At 42.8% G+C, this 20,675-nt stretch overlaps 1 protein-coding gene across 5 annotated transcripts in view; it reads right to left on the bottom strand.

Moving 5' to 3' along the window:
• Positions 1-20,675, bottom strand: part of USP10 (ubiquitin specific peptidase 10) — an 85,982-nt gene that overhangs the window by 38,114 nt on the left and 27,193 nt on the right. For 4 of the 5 annotated variants that reach the window (XM_027119095.1, XM_027119093.1, XM_027119094.1 and 1 more), the window contains exons 2-4: positions 18,571-18,639; positions 11,816-11,876; positions 6,014-7,075 (exon numbers count right to left, since the gene is read on the bottom strand). In XM_027119095.1, the coding sequence (XP_026974896.1) occupies positions 6,014-7,075; positions 11,816-11,876; positions 18,571-18,639 (1,192 nt within the window). The remainder of the gene's footprint in view (positions 1-6,013; positions 7,076-11,815; positions 11,877-18,570; positions 18,640-20,675) is intronic. The other variant, XM_027119097.1, reaches the window with a different exon arrangement.

The following is a 20,675-nucleotide window of genomic DNA, read 5'->3' on the forward strand; positions in this document are numbered from 1 at the left end:
CACTGAAGGAAAACAGAAAGAAAATGATCAGGGGCAGGCATGCAAGATCTATCTGAAACTTCCCTTCCATGCATCTGTTTTCACAGACTCAAAAATAACTTTATACGTAGCTAAAAGTGCTTTGGATGCATATCCTGTTAAACTAAAAACAATCATTTATGACAGGCCAACTCCACTCTCGAAGGGGAAGCAAGGGGCTTCCCTGGTGGCGCAGTGGTTAAGAATGCGCCTGCCAGCGCAGCGGACATGGGTTCGAGCCCTGGTCCAGGAAGATCCCACATGCCGCGGAGCAACTAGGCCCGTGCGCCACAACTACTGAGCCTGCGCTCTAGAGCCCACGAGCCACAACTACTGAAGCCCACACGCCTAGAGCCCGTGCTCCGCAACAAAAGAATCCACCGCAATGAGAAGCCTGCGCACCGCAACGAAGAGTAGCCCCTGCTCGCCGCAACTAGAGAGAGCCCGCGCACAGCAACAAAGACCCAACGCAGCCAAAAGTAAATACATAAATAAATAAGTTTATATTTAAAAAAAGAGTTTGAGAGAACCAACACTTTTCAGTTCTCCAAAAAGAAATGTTTGCTTCAATTCCTTAAAATTAAGTTTTGAATATTTTGTGAGTATACAGTATATTAATAAAGTCACATTTCAAAAGGAATGAAAGGTTGTAAAAAATTAAGATTAAGTATCTTATTGCCTAAGGTTTTCTCTTAAAAACCAGACATCCACACAACTCAAGCGTTCAGTTTTATAACACACTGTACATTGAGCGTTCCTCCCCCTGCAGAGTTTCAAGGACCACAAACTGAGCCAGACGCTAACGTGTGACGGAGTCCGCCGTGCTCCGCAGCGCCGAAGCTCCTCTTCTCCCACCCAGTCAAGCAGCACCGGTGCAAAGACAAGGCTAATTCCTGCAAACAATCTCCATTCCTGTTACTGAATGCTCCTAAAATAAATGAGTCTTACTGCTGTATTTCAGAAGTCAATATTCATGAATGCAGACAAGCGAGTAGGAATACTGCTTTTAATTTTTTGGTATAACAGTTGGCTCTGTTTAATTAAGTTCCTTTTATAATAACATCATCACCGTTTCCATTTAGATTTTGCTAAAGTCCAATGAGCACTGAAGGGCAGCCAAAGAAGAGAGAGAGTGGGGTATTTCCTGAGGTTGAACCGTTAAATCTGACCTATGGTCCCAAGTCATCACTGTTGGTTTTCTATTTTACTTTCTTTTAGGGCAAATTATCAGAAGTTGACTGTAGTAACAAACCTTCCCCCCAGAGGCCTTCTTTTCAATCCATTGTTCTTGGTATAATTTACTACTCAGATCTGTTTAGACGGTAACTTTACGAAGGTGGCCTCCTCAAACCATCTTTTCCACAGTAGTTGGCAGGGTTGCCCCGGAATGACGTTATAGGCATGGCACAAAATGCCAGAATGACTGCGTATCACATAAAAGATATGAAACTGAAACCATTATCTTCATCTTCGTAACAGCTCAAACACTGACGTATATAGTAGCCCGCATACATAACCACAAATCACTCAGATGAAATGATCCATAAACGCAATGGCAATACTGGCACTGTAAACTTTTAAGTCCATATAAACTAGGGTTATTCTTATATTTTTATGCATCAAATTTTGTTTTCCTAAAATTAGCATTTAGGTCATATTACCATTTAAAATCCATGAAAACGCAAGCTGCAGAACTTTCACTGATTCTTAAGGCTCAATAACCGGCTCGTAATTGACATTCTGATGCTGCTGACCTGCTCTTCTGTCATCTTCCTAACTGTCCAGAACATTCTCCAAGTGTTTTTCTTTTCCTCATTACGTCACTTTGGAAGAACACACGCTATCTTGGTTACCTCATCAGGTGGAGGACAGCAAAGTGACCAAAATGTACCACTACCCATTGGCTATAGATCAACTTATGTTCTGTAAGTGGAGGAGTGTCCATTTAGTTCTTTAAAAGAGACATGACAGAAATATTAGCAAGGACATACACCTATCAAGTTAGACATGGACTGAACTCTCACCCCACAAGTGTGACTTCTGCAAACAGGTGCTGGACCTCCTCAGCTCAGGGCCTGCTGCATGGTCACTGCCTGTGCTGCTTCGGAGAATTTGAAGAGAAAATGCAAAATGTTGGAGAATTATTTCCCAAGAACAGGGAAAGTGTTGAATATAAATGTGATTTATAAACCACTAAAACAAAGATCAATCAGGGTATATGTTTGTTTACAATAAATACAGACCCAGGAACTCATTTTTCTGAGCAGATCCAACTTGTAGTGATTTTGTTGCTCTCTCCAGCAACAATTTTTAGGTATAAAACTGTGCAAAATCATCTATTAAGTGTGTTTTACCAAAATTCATAATAAATGACATTACTAGATACCTCAATTCCCCCACAGAATAGAATTTTTTCTAAGCTTTCTACGACCTCAGTTTACCTAGTTCTCTTACACTGGAATTTTAACTCCTCCTGTTTGGGCATTTGGCCTAGTCTCTCTCCTCGCCCACCATTATTTACACTCCTTTAAAACAAAATACACTGATGCAAAACATAAAATACAAAACAGCTCTATTTGTGATTCGAAAGCATTTGATACAATTTAGGTTTGGGATAGGACACGTGATCCTCAGTAAAAAACCAGGAAGAGTGTAATGTTCATCACAAGGATATGTTTCATTTCAAACTCTGACCCTGAGCTAATGGAGGGAGCACAGGCAGAGATCACTCCTACTTTTCTGGTATTTGTCATACTTACTCTCCAACAGGGGTGTGCCTCAAGTTTTGCAACTGCTTTCAATACAAGCTATAAGAATTAAGATTTTCAAGTTTCTTCTGCTCACCTCCTAGCTCAGTTATTCCTACTGAAAAATGGCACATATCCCCTCGCAGACACAAACCACTCACTGAAACACGGACCCCGCGGGCCTCTTGTGCAGGTTCATACTCCCCGCAAGGTTAGGGAAGGCATTTGGTGCTTCAGTGTAAGTGCTCTTCCCTTCCATCTCCTTCTTAAGTAAGAGTTTACACTTAGGAAAAACAGCAAATGAAAAAAAAAATGTTGACAAATGACACCAAGAAGACGGCCTTGCCACCAAAAAGGGAAAAGCAGAAGCCATTACAGCAATGGGTAAACAGACCGTGGGTAACGGTAACCCAGTTACCGTGGGTCACTGAAAGCTGGCTGTTTCATTTCAAAAGGCTTTATGTGATTCTAATTCTTTGTTTACAGTTGATTTGTGTTTCACTTGCAGTTATACAGAAACTATTTGGCATTTGTTAAGCACAGACTTAAGGACAGGGCAGACGATCCAGAAATGCAGACATCCAGAATAAACGGCCCTGGGGTCAGAAACTGGCTGTGGAGACTGATATTACTCTAAGAACTCAAAAAAGAGTGATCTTATCTGAACGGCTGTTCCCTCCTCTTTCTTTCCCAAAAGTCAATAAATACAATGATAAACACAAAAATTATTCTCTCAGTAGAACCACTTAGACGCTAATGCAAGTCAAATTCTATGATAACCAACATCAACAGATCTTTTAATGGAGCTAGAATTTCACACAGTTAAATACCGCTTAAAGTAAGTGGGCCTACGCTTAAAAGCGTGCCCATTTAGGGGGAGTCTGTGGTAGTGATCTGTACAGTAAACTGAACCTACCTTACCGTTTTTATAAAGTAAAACCTCTCAGGAGGAGAATGTGACAGAAGAAAAAATTCCAAGCAATCCTCTTTACCTAAGCTCGGTATGATTCCAAGAGTGACGACTATCACTGCATTATTTCACAACATGAAATACTGAAAACTGTCAGCTACTACACTGTATATTTCTAAGGTTCGATAACCAGGCTCAAAAGAATGAAGTATTTTAAAAGGAACCACACTTCTGCTCAGATAATTAAAACATCTTTACAACTGACCTAATCAAAAATAGAATTAAGAAAATAAATGGGGGTCCCCCCCACAGCAATGGAGGAACACACTGCATCAACTCAAAAATGATTAAATTGTAGCAACACTCTCCATTAATACAAATAACTAAGAGCCTCTACTTTTACATCATTTTAATTTACTTTACTTTTTTTGTTGTTGTTGGCCGTGCCGTGGGGCTTGCAGGGTCTTAGTTCCCCGACCAGGGAACCCAGGCCCCAGCAGTGAAAGCGCCTAACCACTGGACCACCAGGGAATTCCCTTCACAGTGTTTTAGAAAGCAGGTTAACGTTAGATTTTAGCAGGTCAACTAGATTTTAACATACACGGCAAACTACGCATCAAACCACATTTAAAGTCATATGACTAGAATGCTTTAAAACGTTTAAAGTGAATCTTTTCTTTCTTATTTTAAATAAAGAATGAGAAAATTTCACAGGAATGGGAGGTTTTTCCTTTGTGAAGCAATTTTTAGGAACAGAAATACAATTACAATGCCTTCTGACTAAACTCAGAACACACGTTTTTAAAAGCGTCACACCACGTATCTCTCATTACAGACTAAAAATAAACTTTTAACTTAATGATCTATTCAAAGGCTTTTACTCCCCTTTCCTGACCTTGACAGCTTTCCCTTGCAATGCACACATTTTAATAATAATAAAACATTAATAGCATTTTAATATTTATAATAAAAAATTCACCCAAATAACCTAAAAGTTATCACTTTAAAGCCCAAAATGGTGATTCATCTATCAATTAACTTCTCATTTTAAGAGAACTCCAGATACCTAGATTATTCAAAATAATGTATTCTGTATAAGGAATAAAATGCTCATTAAAAAAGATTTTTAGGGCTTCCCTGGTGGCGCAGTGGTTGAGAGTCCGCCTGCTGATGCAGGGGACGTGGGTTCGTGCCCCGGTCCGGGAAGATCCCACATGCTGTGGAGCGGCTGGGCCCGTGAACCATGGCCGCTGGGCCTGCGCATCCGGAGCCTGTGCTCCGCAGCGGGAGAGGCCACAGCAGTGAGAGGCCCGCGTACCGCAAAAAAAAAAAAACGGAAAAAAAAAAAAAAAAAGATGTTTAAGTATTGCTTGCTGTCATCTTACTGCCATCAAAAGGATGTGTTTTATATCTGATGGAATTCTGGCCATTCATAAAAGGGTATGCATTTTGCATCTTGCTACTGCTTTCCCCCTCATCCTGGTAATGAATGCTGTCAGGCATACCAAAATGTGATATCAGCAAACATCACGTAAAGCCTAAGTGAGACAGCTAACTTTAACTCGGCTCAAGGGCAAAAACCTGAAAAGGTGGTTACTAGTAAACTCCTCGGTACAATGAAACCTGAAGAGCAGCCCCTGCTTCTTAGACGTATATAAACAGACACGGCTCCTCTGTTTCTGACTTTCTACTTTAACTTTAAAAATCACAAGTCATGCAGCTTTATAGTTTTACTGTGAACTGGTCCTACTTCTGAGCCTCAGCACGTCGAATAAAACATCAACTTTACGGCAAACTGTTACCGTTTTTCTCATCTTGTCAAGAGTTGGCCTTGGTGTGCTAAAACTGAGTGAAATCCATTTACTCCATCCAAAATAGGCATTAAAAGGCAAAAAACCCAAATACTTTCTTATGTCCTGAGAAATAAAGAAACAATGCAAAGTGAGTCCAAATCAGGGATTATGACACCAAAGGTACACAACAGCTGGAACACAGATGGGGCTGCCTATTACACAGTCACACAATGGAGCACAGTCACTCGATCAAAAGGCAAGAAAGGGAAATGTAATTTGTCAATAGGAAAGGACTGGTAAAAAAAGTGGTAATGGACATGGCTTTTCCACTTAACATAAAGGTACGACACCCCCTCCTCACCCCATTTTGCTCATATACCATTATACTTTTAGTAAAATTTAAGGTACAGGCATTATTCAGAAATTCCTCTTAACACACGGGTAATCAATCTACTACCGCTGTGGGCAACAACATACCAGCAAAGTTTTTAGCCCAGCCTGTCTGCTCCCATCTTGGCTTCACACTTGTATCTTTTGAACTATACCTGCAATCTTTATGGCTACAGGATCTTCTGAAACTGGAACCAGCCCTTCCTTGACTTCGGCCTGCTTTTCAGAGACCAGGGAAGATGTGGCAGGAGGGGAATACTTAGCTTCCATGGAAACCACAGGCGAGGGGGCGGCGCAGGAGGAAGGGGGCTTAGAACCATGAAAAAGACTGGCCCACGACTTGGCGGGCTGACTGTGACCGGCAGGGGCGGTGGCCGCTGCAGAGGCCGCGGCGTCCGCAGGAGGGGCGCCGCTCTCGGCCCTGGCGGGCTCCGAGTCCGAGCTCTCCACAGTGTGCAACTCCACCCCGTTGGCAGCCGTGCCCTCACCCAAGGATTCAAGTATTTGTCCGTTAGTGACTCCGAGGTTCTCAGTAGTATCGGTCCCAACGGCAGGCTGAGCCACAGCTGTCCTCAACAGGGTGTCCCTGCTGGCCTCTGCAGGGAGGCGAGAGGGCTCCAAGTTGGCCCCGGGGCAGCCCTCAGGCTGCCCTGCAGTCCTGGCCCCGCTGTCAAGGGCTCCGGGGAAAGAACCAGCAGGCACGGCGTCGCTGACGAAGTCCGTGGTGTCCTGGGGGCTGCCCCAAGTCCTGGGTGTCCCCACGGGGGGCACATCACCCATCGAGTCCACATCCTCCGTGCCTACACTGCTGGGGACTGCTAGGCCGGCGTGGCCATTGACCAGGGCTTCTGTGGAAGGACCACCCTCGCCGCCGTCTTTCAAGTAACTGTAATATCCAGGGGGGCGTTTTTTCTTCTTTTTACGCTCCCTTTGTCCAAGACCACCCGAGACGCCATCGTTCTCTAAAACTTCCGCCTCCACGTTAGAGCTGCCATCCAGGGCGAGGGCAGAGCCTGGGTACTGGCAGTCAGCTGAGCTGTAGTTCACTTCTTTATCGATGTCATTGGGGATCTTTTTGGAAGCTGTGCAACTAAGGATAAATTCAGGGGCCTGAGGATTCAATGTGCTTGAAATACTGTAGTTGGGAGTTCTCAGCAAAGTGTCATTGGGTTCAATTACTTCATTAACACCAAATTCAATTCTCTGACAGTCCTGCCCTGTTTAGAAAGAAAATGATCAGTAAACATCCCATTAGTTAAGAACACAGCTATACAAACTATAAAAGTCTCAGTAATTATGCCTTTTTGAAAATGAAACCTAAAGTCTTATAGTAATTAACGAAGCTATGACATTTAATTTCTGTGCTGAATAAATAATTTGCTGAAATAAATAACTACAAAATTATATTTAACCTGGGGATATGAAATACAGAAGCCTGTATTTATTTTCCACTCTCAGGGTAGCTAAGGGAGACTTTCAGAAGGTAGAAATTAAAACAAAATTATAATAGAAAGCAAATAATATTCTGCCTATCTAAACACATCCCTCAATAATGATATCTGACTTTATTAGCTAACTCTATAAGCGTGAGACTAGGGCATATGTATCTTGGAAAACTTAATTTTAAAAAACCAAGATGACTAACATGGGGACTTAAAAATCAATGCAATATATATATATGTGGCTTCTCTAATTCATGTAATTTAGTAATTCCAAAAATATGATTCACACAAAAGCACTCTTTCAAATTATCCATCTCCCGGATCTTCTCTACTGACAACCTTAACTGAAGTCCAAAAATGGCCTTACATGAGTGCATGTGAATTCTACTAAATTAATTCATACTAGATTAACTCCATGGGTAATGAAGGTACTTCCAAAAATCCCAAAAAGATAAAGTTAGGACTGCAAACCTTTAAAAATCTCCTTGCAATCCTTCAGTTACTTTCTCCCCATCTATTCTATCCATTCTATTCTATTCTATCCATTCTAACATGGACAACCATCTATTCTATCCATTCTAACATGGACATTTTTCCATAGGCCACATCTCAGAAATTAGGTTGAGTTTTAGAATCAACTGAGTCTTTCAATAGACACCAAGCACCAATGTCATCTTACATCTGATGAAGTAGTTATACATTTAGAAGTTAAGGAAAGGACACGTGCTTTTTAACTCATTTTTCGTGCATAACTGAAGATTTCTCCAAGTCTAGAACAAGAGACACACTTTTTTTCCAAGGTATGTATTTCAAGGAAAAAAAAATCACCATACCAAAATAATCATATTCTGTTAACAAAACTGAATATATTTTACTTTGGAAGTCTTTTTAGAGAAGAAAAAACAGCCCCACAGAGGGGCCAGGGCCCTAAATAGTTTCCTAATTCTCCATCTGTTTTGATATCACATGCCCTGGGGGTAGGGGGAATACAACAGCCTGACAAACAAAAAGTTCCTGAAAAAAGAATACTAATGATGGTTATGCCTAACAGCAGGCTTTACTATAAAGCCGCCGATAGGACAATTTGAATCCTTTGGCCCCTGAGAGCTGATCTGCTGTTTCCTTATTTTGAAAACAATCACCACAGAGAAATTAATTTCTCTATTATTATACCCAAAAGTGAACTGTCCAGTCTCCTTCCAGGTATCCCCTATCCTGTGAGGTTTCAAGGGTACAATGCTGCTAAGTGGACTGAGATGGGTGTACGTGAAGAAGTGAAGGACACTCGGCATGAGGAGGCTGCCCTCTGAAGACTGTGATGTACTTTGTGAATCACGCTAAAAATTAGTATGTGCTGAACCATGCAGTGCGTGCCAGATTTTGATTATTTCCGATAGACACAGTGCCTTCCACATCTCAATTCTTAATCTTATCGTATCATACAACATTCTAGAATGTGATGTGACATTAACGGAACCATTTCAATATGCTACAGTTGTCATCAGAACATTTACCCAACAAAGTATCTGATCACATCCCTGGAAGTCCGATTCCTACCCAGAACAGTTCCTTCTCCTATTCAGGAACACTGGTCGTGGACACACACATGCACTGCCCTCCAGGGCAGAGAGGTCAGGACAAGGCCCAAGCTGTCAGGCCAGAAGAGTGGTGGAAGGCCTGGAAGCTCCTGAGCACTCAGGTCACGCAGCCAGTGGAGTTGTTGAGGGAAGGAAAACCAGCTCAAATAAAACAATTACATCCTAACACATCACTTCTCAAAGTCTGTGCACCGTAGCACACACGGTACCGTGGCCTGGGGTGCCCGGATGGGGTCCCGGAGTCTGCGATGTTCAGAGGCCCCCAAGGAGATTCTCATGCCCAGGACGGTCTGAGAGCTACTGCTTAAGTGGCTTCCTCGGCTGATTTCTCCGATCAACTCTTAGTGAGTCAATTCAACAATCACGGAGCACCTAGCTATGTGCAAAGCGCTTATTATCGGGGAGGGGGGTGGGGTACAGAGGTAAGGCAAGGTCTCTGCCTCAAGGAGTTACATCTACTAGGGAGACAAACATTTAAGACGGGAGATGACAATGCAGAGGGTGGGTAAGATGAGGCCTCAACAGCTTCACAAAAAGAATGCTTCCTGACACAGGGAAAAGAGATCTACTTCGATCAGGAGCTAGAGAGAGGTCAGTGGAGTCGACAGGATAACTGGATGGGGCGGGTGGTGAGAAGTAGGGGCTATTTCCCTCTCTGGGAACTGATTTAAAAAGGTAGGAGTATAAAAGGCACACTGTGCAGGGGCCCCCGCCAAGAGCGTGAGTCGCTGGCTATGGTGGGCAATAGAACAAATCCCTCTAAAGTGTTCATCCAAAACCATCCTGAGGGCTTCCCTGGTGGCGCAGTGGTTGAGGGTCCACCTGCTGATGCAGGGGACGCGGGTTCGTGCCCCGGTCCGGGAGGATCCCACATGCCGCAGAGCAGCTGGGCCCGTGAGCCATGGCCGCTGAGCCTGCACGTCCGGAGCCTGTGCTCCGCAACGGGAGAGGCCGCAACAGTGAGAGGCCCACGTACCACAAAACAAACAAAAATACATCCTGAGAGTCTACAGCACGGCAGATACTATACTGTGCAGCTGCTAAACGCAGAAACGGATAAACTGTGGTCTCTGCCACCCACAGCTGAACTCAGCCTCAAGAGGGAGGCAGAGCGAGCTAGCACTGCAGGAGAGACAAAAGCAACGGAAACAGAGCAGAAAAGGCCTTGGAGAAAAGGGGCCTTTAAGCTGGCCTGTCACTAACAGTGTGAGCAGCCGTGATTTTGGAGGGTTAAAAGATGGACTTGAGAAGAGAGAGGACAGAATGGAGAAAAAGAAACAAGAAGGGGCTTCCCTGGTGGCGCAGTGGTTAAGAATCCACCTGCCAATGCAGGGGACACGGGTTCAAGCCCTGGTCCGGGAAGATCCTACATGCCATGGAGCAACTAAGCCCGTGTGCCACAACTACTGAGCCTGCGCTCTAGAGCTCGTGAGCCACAACTACTGAGCCCACACGCCACAACTACTGGAGCCCGTGCACCTAGAGCCCATGCCCCACAACAAGAGAAGCCACCGTAACGAGAAGCCCGCCCACGGCAATGAAGAGTAGCCCCGCTCGCTGCAACTAGAGAAAGCCCACGCACAGCAACAAAGACCCAACGCAGCCAAAAATAATTAAAAAAAAAAAAGTCAAGAAGCGTAACTGAGCAAGGATGCCAGCCTAGAAGGAGGGATGTGGCGAGAGAGAGAGAGGGGGGGGGGGGGGGGGGGGGGGGGGGAGAGGGGGGAAGGGGATAGGAGGAATGACATTGGAACACGGGGGGGTCAGACGAGGGGAGGAGGGGGAGGTGCAGCCTCCATCTCCAGCCTAAGCGACTGGGAGGATGGTGAGGCCACTACCTGGACCAGGACGGAAGGACTATTATGACAGGGAAAATAATGAGACATCTGTTAAGCACTGAGTAAACACCTGTGGCACACCTCCTATGCGCCAAGTACACGAAGATAGGGAGAACCTCAACCCACAGATAACAAAGCCAGTCTGGAGGCTGGGTGGCCCTGCAAGGGCATGTGGGTCCCTGGAGCATCGCTTAGTTTACTGTCGTCCTAAGCAATCATTGGAACTGTCCTCTCCCTATGCTCCTTACAAAGTTGCTAATAATTTTAGATATAATCACTTTCTCGTTTTACTATAGACAGAAAGTTTACATAGTCTTTTCAGGGTTTATATTTAAATCTAAACTATAATAAAACCCTTTCATAGGTCAGACAAGGCTAAAGAAACAGGGAACCAAATCCCTGCTCTCAAAGAAAAGGTTAGGCTTTTAGCTTCTCCAAGGCCAGCGAGAACCTTTAACACAATGCAAACTGAAAAATGGTCTAACGGGTTTGACGTGTGCAAGGCCCCTGCTGTTACTAACACTGGGCATTTAAATAATACGAAAGGGCTGCATCTCAACAACGGCCATCTCCACTGATCAGCTCAGTGTCTGGGACAGAGGCAATCAATCAATCAATAACAACAGGCCAAGAGGTGAAGAGCTCACCTGAATTCCCAAGAGCCTTGGTGACATAAACACAGACTGCAGGACAACAGACCTGAGCTGCCACTGAACCAGGCAGAAAGCACGGGCTCAGAGAATCGCCAGCTCTGGACCCAGCAGCCAGCGCATCCAGAGAGAAAGCTCACTTCAGAACCTTTGCAAAGAGCTTTGGCTATGAAGGAATATATATCTGTGTCACTGAGGACTGTTAGGAGAAAACAGAAATGAGCAACTGTTTCCTTAACTCACCTTTGCACGTCCGGCACTCTGAAGCACAGAAAGTGGTTCGGTGATTAAATCTGCTACAGCTCACAGCAAAAACAGCAAGCGATAAGGGAACGCTTATCCAAAAGGTATGGACCAACAGAACACCACTTCCAGGGAGCCTGCCCACCCCGCACGCACGTCAGGGAATGAAGGAGAGCTCAAGCTTACCATCGGGTAGCTCACCAGCGGCCTGTGCGCCACACAGAACTGCTCCACCGTACGGAGGAAGCTGCACAGGGAACCGGAAAACAAACTTTAATTCAACCAATCGTTAAAACAATAGCAAAACATGCTATTTCATTAAAGCAACCTTCATTAAAACACTTTATCCATGCAACTTCTCGTGACATTTTAACAAAATAACACAGACTGAGAGACAGTAAGATTAAACATCTTCATTTTAAAATACCATTGGAATGCTTTCAAACATTTATTGTTAATAAACAGATTCTAAAATGAGGCAAAAAATAAAAATGGGCTCCAATGGACATGTCAATCCACTACAATAAAAGGCTCAGGACACACCCTTCATTTCACAGGAGTTGCAGACTGCCCACCAATGCAACAGTGCTTGTCTTTCTCCATCCACTAGTAAAGAGTCTTCGTGACCATCTGCGCTTGACGTTCACCATCACTACATGTCCACTCAGCCAGAGGCAGGAACCAGGCCCAGGGGCAGAGTGGACAAAGCCCCTGAGAAGGAAAAGCCTGGGAATCGTGGCTCCCTTTTTAACAGGAGGCCTTACATAACGGAATTAACGGCTAGTGATCACATTCCTTGTTTGGAAGAGAGAAAGCAAAACAGCAGGTGTCTGAGCTCTTTGTAAATGCAGGAAGGTATCATGAGTATACCAAAATGTTCCTTCCTAGCTATTCCATAATACTTAGAGGAGTTACAAATGTTTCAAATGGATATGTTTGAGATGAGAAAGTTTAGGATGGGAAGAGGTAAGGTAAGTGGACAGATAATTGCTACCTGAAAGCAGAACAAAAGAACAAAACAATTATCGATACATCCTAACACAGAACTTCTCGAAGTCTGCACACTGCAGCACACACAGTACAGTGGCCTCGGGTGCCTGGATGGGGTGCCGGAGTCTGCGATGTTCAGAGCACCCGTGAGATTCTCATGCCCACGACTGTCTGGGAACTACTGAAGTGGCTTCCTCAGCTGCTTTCTGCAGTCAAACTTACTAAGTCAATTCAACAATCACAGGATAAAAGTTCTCGCCTGAGAGAATGAATGACAAATAAGAAGCTAACAAAGGCAGATTTGAAAGGAACTGACCGCTTTCTGGACTAGAGAGCAGCACAAGTTTCCACCACACGGGGGCACCCCAGCATTCATCACGGCAAAGCCCAGGTGGGCTGCACTTCGCCTGGCACCTGCAGTGCAAGACCATTCCACATAACATCCAAACGCTCACACCCGGTGCCCCAGCATTTACCGCTGGCATGGACACACGGAGCAGAAAGGTGCGTCTGAGGAAGCCACAAATCAGGGTAGTGTCACTCGGCAGTCATGCAGGACGTTTAGCAAACGCCCATACACAGAACTGCCTTTTTGCTTCCATCAGTGATACTAGGGTGCCCCCTGGTGATGAAAATTACACAGTTGCAAGGTGCTCAAAGTATTTTACTTTGTTTTTTAAAATCACACTCACTTCCACAAACTCTAGGGAGTGGTAGAGACAGGATCTGAAAACAGAGCACCTGGCACACTCCAGGGCAATACTACCATTTTCTGTTAGTGTATTTAAAACATTTATTTTGATTTACTAATCTGGTAAGTGCATAATTGTGGGAATTACTGAATGCTGGAGTGAGTTCAGGCACAGAAAAAATGTGTTTTATTTTTATTCTATAGCCTCATACATGGCGCCTTTAATTCAATGAACCTCTGTCACTTGTAAGATGCCCCTTAGTCTGTGGTAAGTGGTATAATAAATACACAGCAGAATAAAAGTGTAAGACGTGTTCAATGTTCTTACAAGAATAGAGAATTTTAAAAGCACAGCAGAAATATAAAATCTCACACACAAATGCAAACTGAGCAGTGTAAAAAACAGAAATCTAGTTGTATTAGATACAAAATCAAATCGACTCAGTATGAAAATAGTGCTATCACACTGTGAGGTCAATACTTGGGCCCTTCAATAAGAAGGTACTATTTTAACATCGTTTTGGTGCTGCCACTGTTTATTGTGCTCTCTCTAAAAGACCCTCATGAACCCTGAATCTCCCCTCTGAAATCCCAGTAAGACACCAAACCACTGAGGGTAACTGTCTTAGCTCTGCATCACTACACACACCCACACATGCAGGCACACACCTCTGCAGCTTGGACTATGCTATCCTGGGCTTGTTTATTCCACGGCTGGCTGAGGTGCAAGAGTTGCCCGAAGTTGAGTTTCTGGAAAGTTTCAAGAACAATAAGCATTCTCTCCCTATTTTCGAACACCAATATACTAGGATCATGACTGGAGCTCAAAATACGCTTATTCAGTCAGTACACTGTACATTTTTTCCAGCTGGAGAAATTCATTTTAAACTGCCCTGGCTTATCAACTGGAAGACAGCTTTAGAAAAGGTATCAAAACTCTCAGTTGAGGTATGATGCTTTTGTAGAAAGTTGGACTATTTTTACATTTTAACACCCTGTATTTCTCAAATTTGGTTTCTCAGCCCTTGATCCCAAGCAGAGAAAAAAATACTTTAAAGTTCCTAATAGCCAAAAAACTATACGACAGGGTTCTAATTTATGCCATGGCCACATGGAAGGAACTGTGAAGGTATGAGGTGCAATTATTTTATCTTTGAGATAAAAGGTCAAACAAATGATTATGCAGTGGAATGAGATAACCATTCCTCACCCACCAATGCAACCACACACCACCCCCATTAAGCAGTCCATGTCCCATGTGATGATACTTCTATTATAACCCAGCCCCCTGTGTTATAATAATTATACAGTGAGAAAGATAACTCAGCCTAATCATGTTAATTAGCCTGTGTTTCTCTTTTGCAGGTCACTGGACCATATGTGATTCTGATAGTCAACACCTGTCATACCTCCCCCCAAACACTGATGACACACAACTATATAGCTTCCGCAAATAAAAAGTCTGGGGACTTCCCTGGTGGCACAGTGAATAGGACTCCGTGCTCCCAATGCAGGGGGCCTGGGTTCGATCCCTGGTCAGGGAACTAGATCCCACACACCACGACTAAGAGTTCGCATGACACCACTAAAGATCCCGCGTGCCACAACTGAACACCCCACGTGTTGCAACCCAGACTCAGCACAACCAAATAAATAAATAAATATTTTTTAAAAGTTTGATGTAACTTTACTATCAAAATCCTTCGTATCTACTAGCATTTGGTATACACGAAATACTACACAATACATTAACGGCTTCCCAACATTTCTGTGAGGTAAATAAGCATCCTCCGCTTTCCAAATTTACAGTTTTGAAAAAAGGCACAATGAGATGGAGGAAACTTGCCCAAGACCATCAAGCCTGTTTAAGTAGCAAAGGGAGAAAGGAACCCAGCTCTTTAGACTTGATACATGGTACATTCTCCATTTTCATACCACAGGAAAGCCCAAGTTTTTACTCTGACACTTACTTGCAAACAGGCACTCACAAACTCTCTCCCACACACACACACTCACTTGAGACAAGCTACCAAGTACAGAATTGGGCTTTTATGGTTTTTTTAAACTCTTAATCACAAAGAGCACAGTTACAGTTAGCCTGTGGTGTTCCCAGCAAGTACCACCATACTTTAGCGTGAGTCAAGACAGAAATTGTTTAAAACTTGAATCATTAATATAGTACACAGAGTATAACCTCAGTTAACACTAGCACTTGGGGAATATAGGATTTGATTATGTTTGTCCTAATTAACTGTTTTTTAAATCATTAAAGACTAAACTTCAATCCTTACTCCACAGAATTCTAAAATGCATAGATACATTTTATTGCCTGAGGAAATACAATATATCATCTAGCTTTCACTATTTCCCAGCTCATATCCTTAGATTTCTTAAAATCATAACTGCTAACATCAACAAACACAAAAGACAGAGATGGCATTGAGCTGAATTTGTTCATTTTCTAAAATAAAACCTGATATAAGCTTTATCTTCTCTGATATCTTTCTTTTTCCTAAAGTGAAGAAAACAAGTAATAAATCTTTCTTATATCTGCATAGCCTACATAATGCTTTCAATATGTTCTCATTTAATCCTACTTCCACAATCCTAAAAAATTTTAGAATTCAAGAAGCCAGGGTCAAGAGCCAAGGATTTGCCAAGGTCACATGTAAGTGGCCCACCCAGACACTAACCCTGTTTCAAGCACTTAACTTCTCCTGCCCCATTTTAACAAACAAAAGAACTCCATACATGAATATCTAATATGCATGCAAATATCCAAAATTAAGGAGTCTAAAAGGCTAGTTAGATTTCATTAAAAGTTAACTAAGATTTTACTTAATATATACACTTACTTCTCCCTTTTCTCCTTTTCAATGCAATTTCAACAGTCTTCATATTTAAAACATCAATCTGAAAAAATGTTCCAGATAAGTTTTTATTAAACTAAAATAGTAACCGTCAATCACGTGAAGAGTGGACATAAAAGAGGACCTGGATGGAGATACAGCACAATCCTGTTCAGGAAACTATCACAGAGACGTTAACTCTCCTACACATTAATGCATAATTTTAACACAATTCCAATTGAAATTTCAATAGGATTTTCCATGGAACCTCAAGGGCTGATCATAAAAGAGTTATGGATGAACAAGAGACAAAATACCTGTAAGTATAAAAGGGTGCCTGTCCTATCGTAAGACTGATTATAAAGCTGCTGCAATTAAAACAGGGGAACCAGAACCCACTGAGTCCATGTGGAGATGTGCGGCCTGACTGTGGCACCCCAGCAAAGGGTGAATGGTGTTGGGACAACTTGCTATGGCCATTGGGTGGGGGGAGGTTAACACACACACACACACACACACACGATCAACACCACAATCTCAGTTTCATTATATACTAAACTGAAAACAAAAACTTTAAAACTTTTAAAATGTCTTTATTACCTCAAGGAAAGGAAGAATTTCTTAAAGATATTTTTTTAAAAAACAAAAAATCCACAAACCATGAGGAAAAAAAATCAATACATTTAACATTAAAACTTAAAAATGTACTCCCAGAGATTATTAATCCTATAAATCAATTTAAAAAAAAGACAAGCCGGGGCTTCCCTGGTGGCGCAGTAGTTGAGAGTCCGCCTGCCGATGCAGGGGACACGGGTTCGTGCCCCGGTCTGGGAAGATCCCACATGCCGCGGAGCGGCTGGGCCCGTGAACCATGGCCGCTGAGCCTGCGCGTCTGGAGCCTGTGCTCCGCAACGGGAGAGGCCACAGCAGTGAGAGGCCCGCGTACCGCAAAAAGAAAAAAAAAAAAGACAAGCCATTTGATAAAAATATGGACAAGGGATATAGACCAGGTAATCAACAGAAGAGTAGAAATCTACACTGCCAACAGACATATGAGTAATGTAATGGTGCTCAATTGTTTGTAATCTCGAAATGCAAATTAAAATAATGAAAATCCATTTATTACCCATCAGATTAACAAAAATTTTGACTATGTCTATGCTGACAATTAGGAAGAATTTTTTTAGGGACCTCCCTGGTGGCACAGTGGTTAAGAATCCACCTTACAATGCAGGGGACACGGGTTCAATCCCGGGTCCGGGAAGATCCCAGACGCCGTGGAGCAACTAAGCCCATGCACCACAACTACTGAGCCTGCGCTCTAGAGCCCACAAGCCACAACTACTGAGCCCGCATGCCACAACTACTGAAGCATGCGCACCTAGAGCCCGCCAGCCACAACTACTGAAGCCCGCGTGCCTGGAGCCCACGCTCCGCAACAACAGAAGCCACTTCAATGAGAAGTTCGTGCACGGCAACGAAGAGCCAAAGCAGCTCCAAAGAAAAAAGAAGAATTGTTTTAAAAAATGAGATCTAAAAACCCTCATGCACTGCTGATGGGAAGGGAGACTGTTAAAACCACTTAGAAGGCAGACGCACAGTCTGTAATAAAACTAAAGATTCTTATTCCTTGCAGAGCCTCACAACTCCATTCCTAGGAATATTTCCTGGAGAAACCCACAGAGGAGCATGAGAAGACATGACAAAATATGTTTACTGCCACATTTTTGTAACATTGGAAGAAGTGAACACTTAAATACTCCTCAACGGGGGAAAAGGTATGTTCAATATTTAACAATTAACGGTGAATTCCCTAGCGGTCCAGTGGTTAGGACTCGGTGCTTTCACTGCCGTGGGCCCAGGGTAATTCTCTGATTGGGGAAGTAAGATCCCACAAACCACTCAGGGCGCGGCCAAAAAAAAAACAAACAAAAAAAAACAATTTAACAATTAAAATCAAAGACCGAGAACTAAATGTATAGATAAAGCTAAAGAATATTTAACTTAAACAAACTACAAAATGATGGGTACAGTAGGAAACCACTTATGTGACATTTTTAACCACAAAAACAATACGCTGTACTATCTATCAATACATATGTATGTAGTACGAAGTGAAAACCATGGTCAGGAAACAATGTTGAGCAATTTCAGCAGAGTCAGCATTTCTGGAGAAGGAGGATGAGAGGATACAATGGGGGCTTCCACTGTAATGCTTTGCTATTTATAAATATAGCAAAATGTTAACAGTAGTCAATCTGATTGGTGGGTTCAGTCATTTCTCATGTTAGTCTCTACGCTCTTCTGTACACTGGAACTCCTAATCAAAAGGCATATATTAAAAAACAAGAACTAAAACAACCATCAATTAAACCTATGCACGTACTCAATAAAAGAAAGTTGTGTCTTACCTCAACTGAAGAGCGAGGAGTCACAAAGAACTGATTGAATTCATCAGGGCTAAAATCTCCAAAAATATACTGAAAAAAAGAGAATTACTGATCACATAAAATACACAACTCATACAGTTTCAGAAAAAATGTGTCATATCTCAATCCTATGAATAATTGGGCCAGAACCCCCAACACCCTTTCTCCATTAAATAAATCAAGGATCTTGATCAAGCAAACAGATTTCTAGATGGAGTGTTTTCCAATTACAAATAATAAAACACTTAGGTTTTCCATAAATTGTCAAAGAACAGCCTAAGGTTAATAGAGCTTACTTTTGTTACCAAGGCTGTTGCCCCAGAATCATACCCCTGCCCCTCCCTCAAATAGAAACCTTATTCTTATCTAAGTTTCTGAAGCTGCAAAGAGGAAAAAACAACTGGTTAGAACCAACAAGGCCCAAGATGGCGGAAGATGTGACTTCCAGCAGAAGTTGAGTCTCATTACATTCTCATTGTAATACATTAGCATACGCTAAATGACCCACCCACCGGCACCAGTTGAGGACTGCCATGACAACTGAGAAAGCCCATACAAGGGCTGAAAAGGAGAACTGCAACAGTCCCAGGTCCAAACCACACCCCTGTTCTCCAATAAGTCATGAATATTCCTCCCACTCTTTCCAAATCCCTCTCTTTTACCTTGACCCTCCTATATATTTGGTATCTCTGCCCAAATTGGGTTGAGAAGTTGATTTGGAACTAGGTTCCCGCTTCTCCATTCTTTGGCCACTGAATAAAGCTTGTGCTGTTCCAGTCTCAGCATCGGTTTTGTTATTGGCTGCACAAATCCGATCAGAAAAAGAACCTCCCTGGCGGAGACAGGTGGCCTCAGCTGGGGCTTAGAACCACAGCTCGGCAACACTTTGAAACAGGTCAGCTCTGTACACCAAACTTGTAAGTAGACTCCTGCTTGCAGGAGAACTTTTCTGGTTCACAAACATTTCTACTTGTTCCATTTACCTTTCGGCTGACTCATGTCACTACCGCCATTTCAGCTTTCCCTACCCATACATACTAAAGAAAAGCAAAAAACATGGTTCCAACGGGAAGACAGGGAAATCCAAAAAAGGGAAATGTTAGTGATTCTGATGGATGAACTTTAAAAATATATGTGTAATTTTTTTACCTTGAAAGTACACTGGAACGTGATACACAGATAAACATATTGTTCGACAGACACAAACCTCGCTGTGAACTCTCACTTCATAGAATTCTGAACGTTACTTTCTGAAAAACCGGTTAACCCACACGGAAGTTTGACGAGCGCCAAGCAGTTCATATTCTCCCTGAAGCTTCAAGAAACAAGTCATTGATAAGAATCAGTATGACCTGATTTCTACAACAGAGAATCACTCACTTAATCAATACTTATTTAGAGCCTATTAAGTGTCATGCACAACAATCGGTATTAGATATAAAAATGGCAAAAGCAGAGTTGTGGTTACTCTACTCTAACAGAACTGCAGTCTAATAACTTGTGGGGAAATTTACAGTATCTAAACATATATAAAGAGATAATAACCTATTATTGTAACTGAGTAAATGGAAACTAAGTCTCAAAATCTGTTGGTAAGAATGCACCAGTAGGGACTTCCCTGGTGGTGCAGTGGTTAAAAATCTGCCTGCCAATGCAGGGGACAGGGGTTCAATCCCTGGTCCGGGAAGATGCCACATGCCTCAGACTAACTAAGCCCGTGCGCCACAACTACTGAAGCCTGTGCACCTAGAGCCTGTGCTCCGCAAGATGAGAAGCCTGTGCACTGCAACGAAGAGTAGCCCCTGCTTGCCGCAACTGGAGAAAGCCCATGCACAGCAATGAAGACCCAACGCAGCCAAATAAATAAATTAAATATATAAATAAATTTATTTATTTAAAAGAAAAGGAATGAATGCACCAGTATTTCTGGGGAAAACATTTTTTTGGAGGGCTCTTTCACAGTAGCTACCAAAACCGTGAATATATATTAAAAACAAAAACATCTTGACATAATATTTACATATACTTGCAAAAGTCCACAAAGAAATTGTGCACTGACAGTAATGGTGAAAATGCAGAGTCCCAAA

The sequence above is a fragment of the Aethalodelphis obliquidens genome, unplaced genomic scaffold (genome assembly GCF_003676395.1).
Source record: "Aethalodelphis obliquidens isolate GAN/ISIS:26980383/991018 unplaced genomic scaffold, ASM367639v1 scaffold20, whole genome shotgun sequence".
Taxonomy (NCBI): Eukaryota; Metazoa; Chordata; class Mammalia; order Artiodactyla; family Delphinidae; genus Aethalodelphis; species Aethalodelphis obliquidens.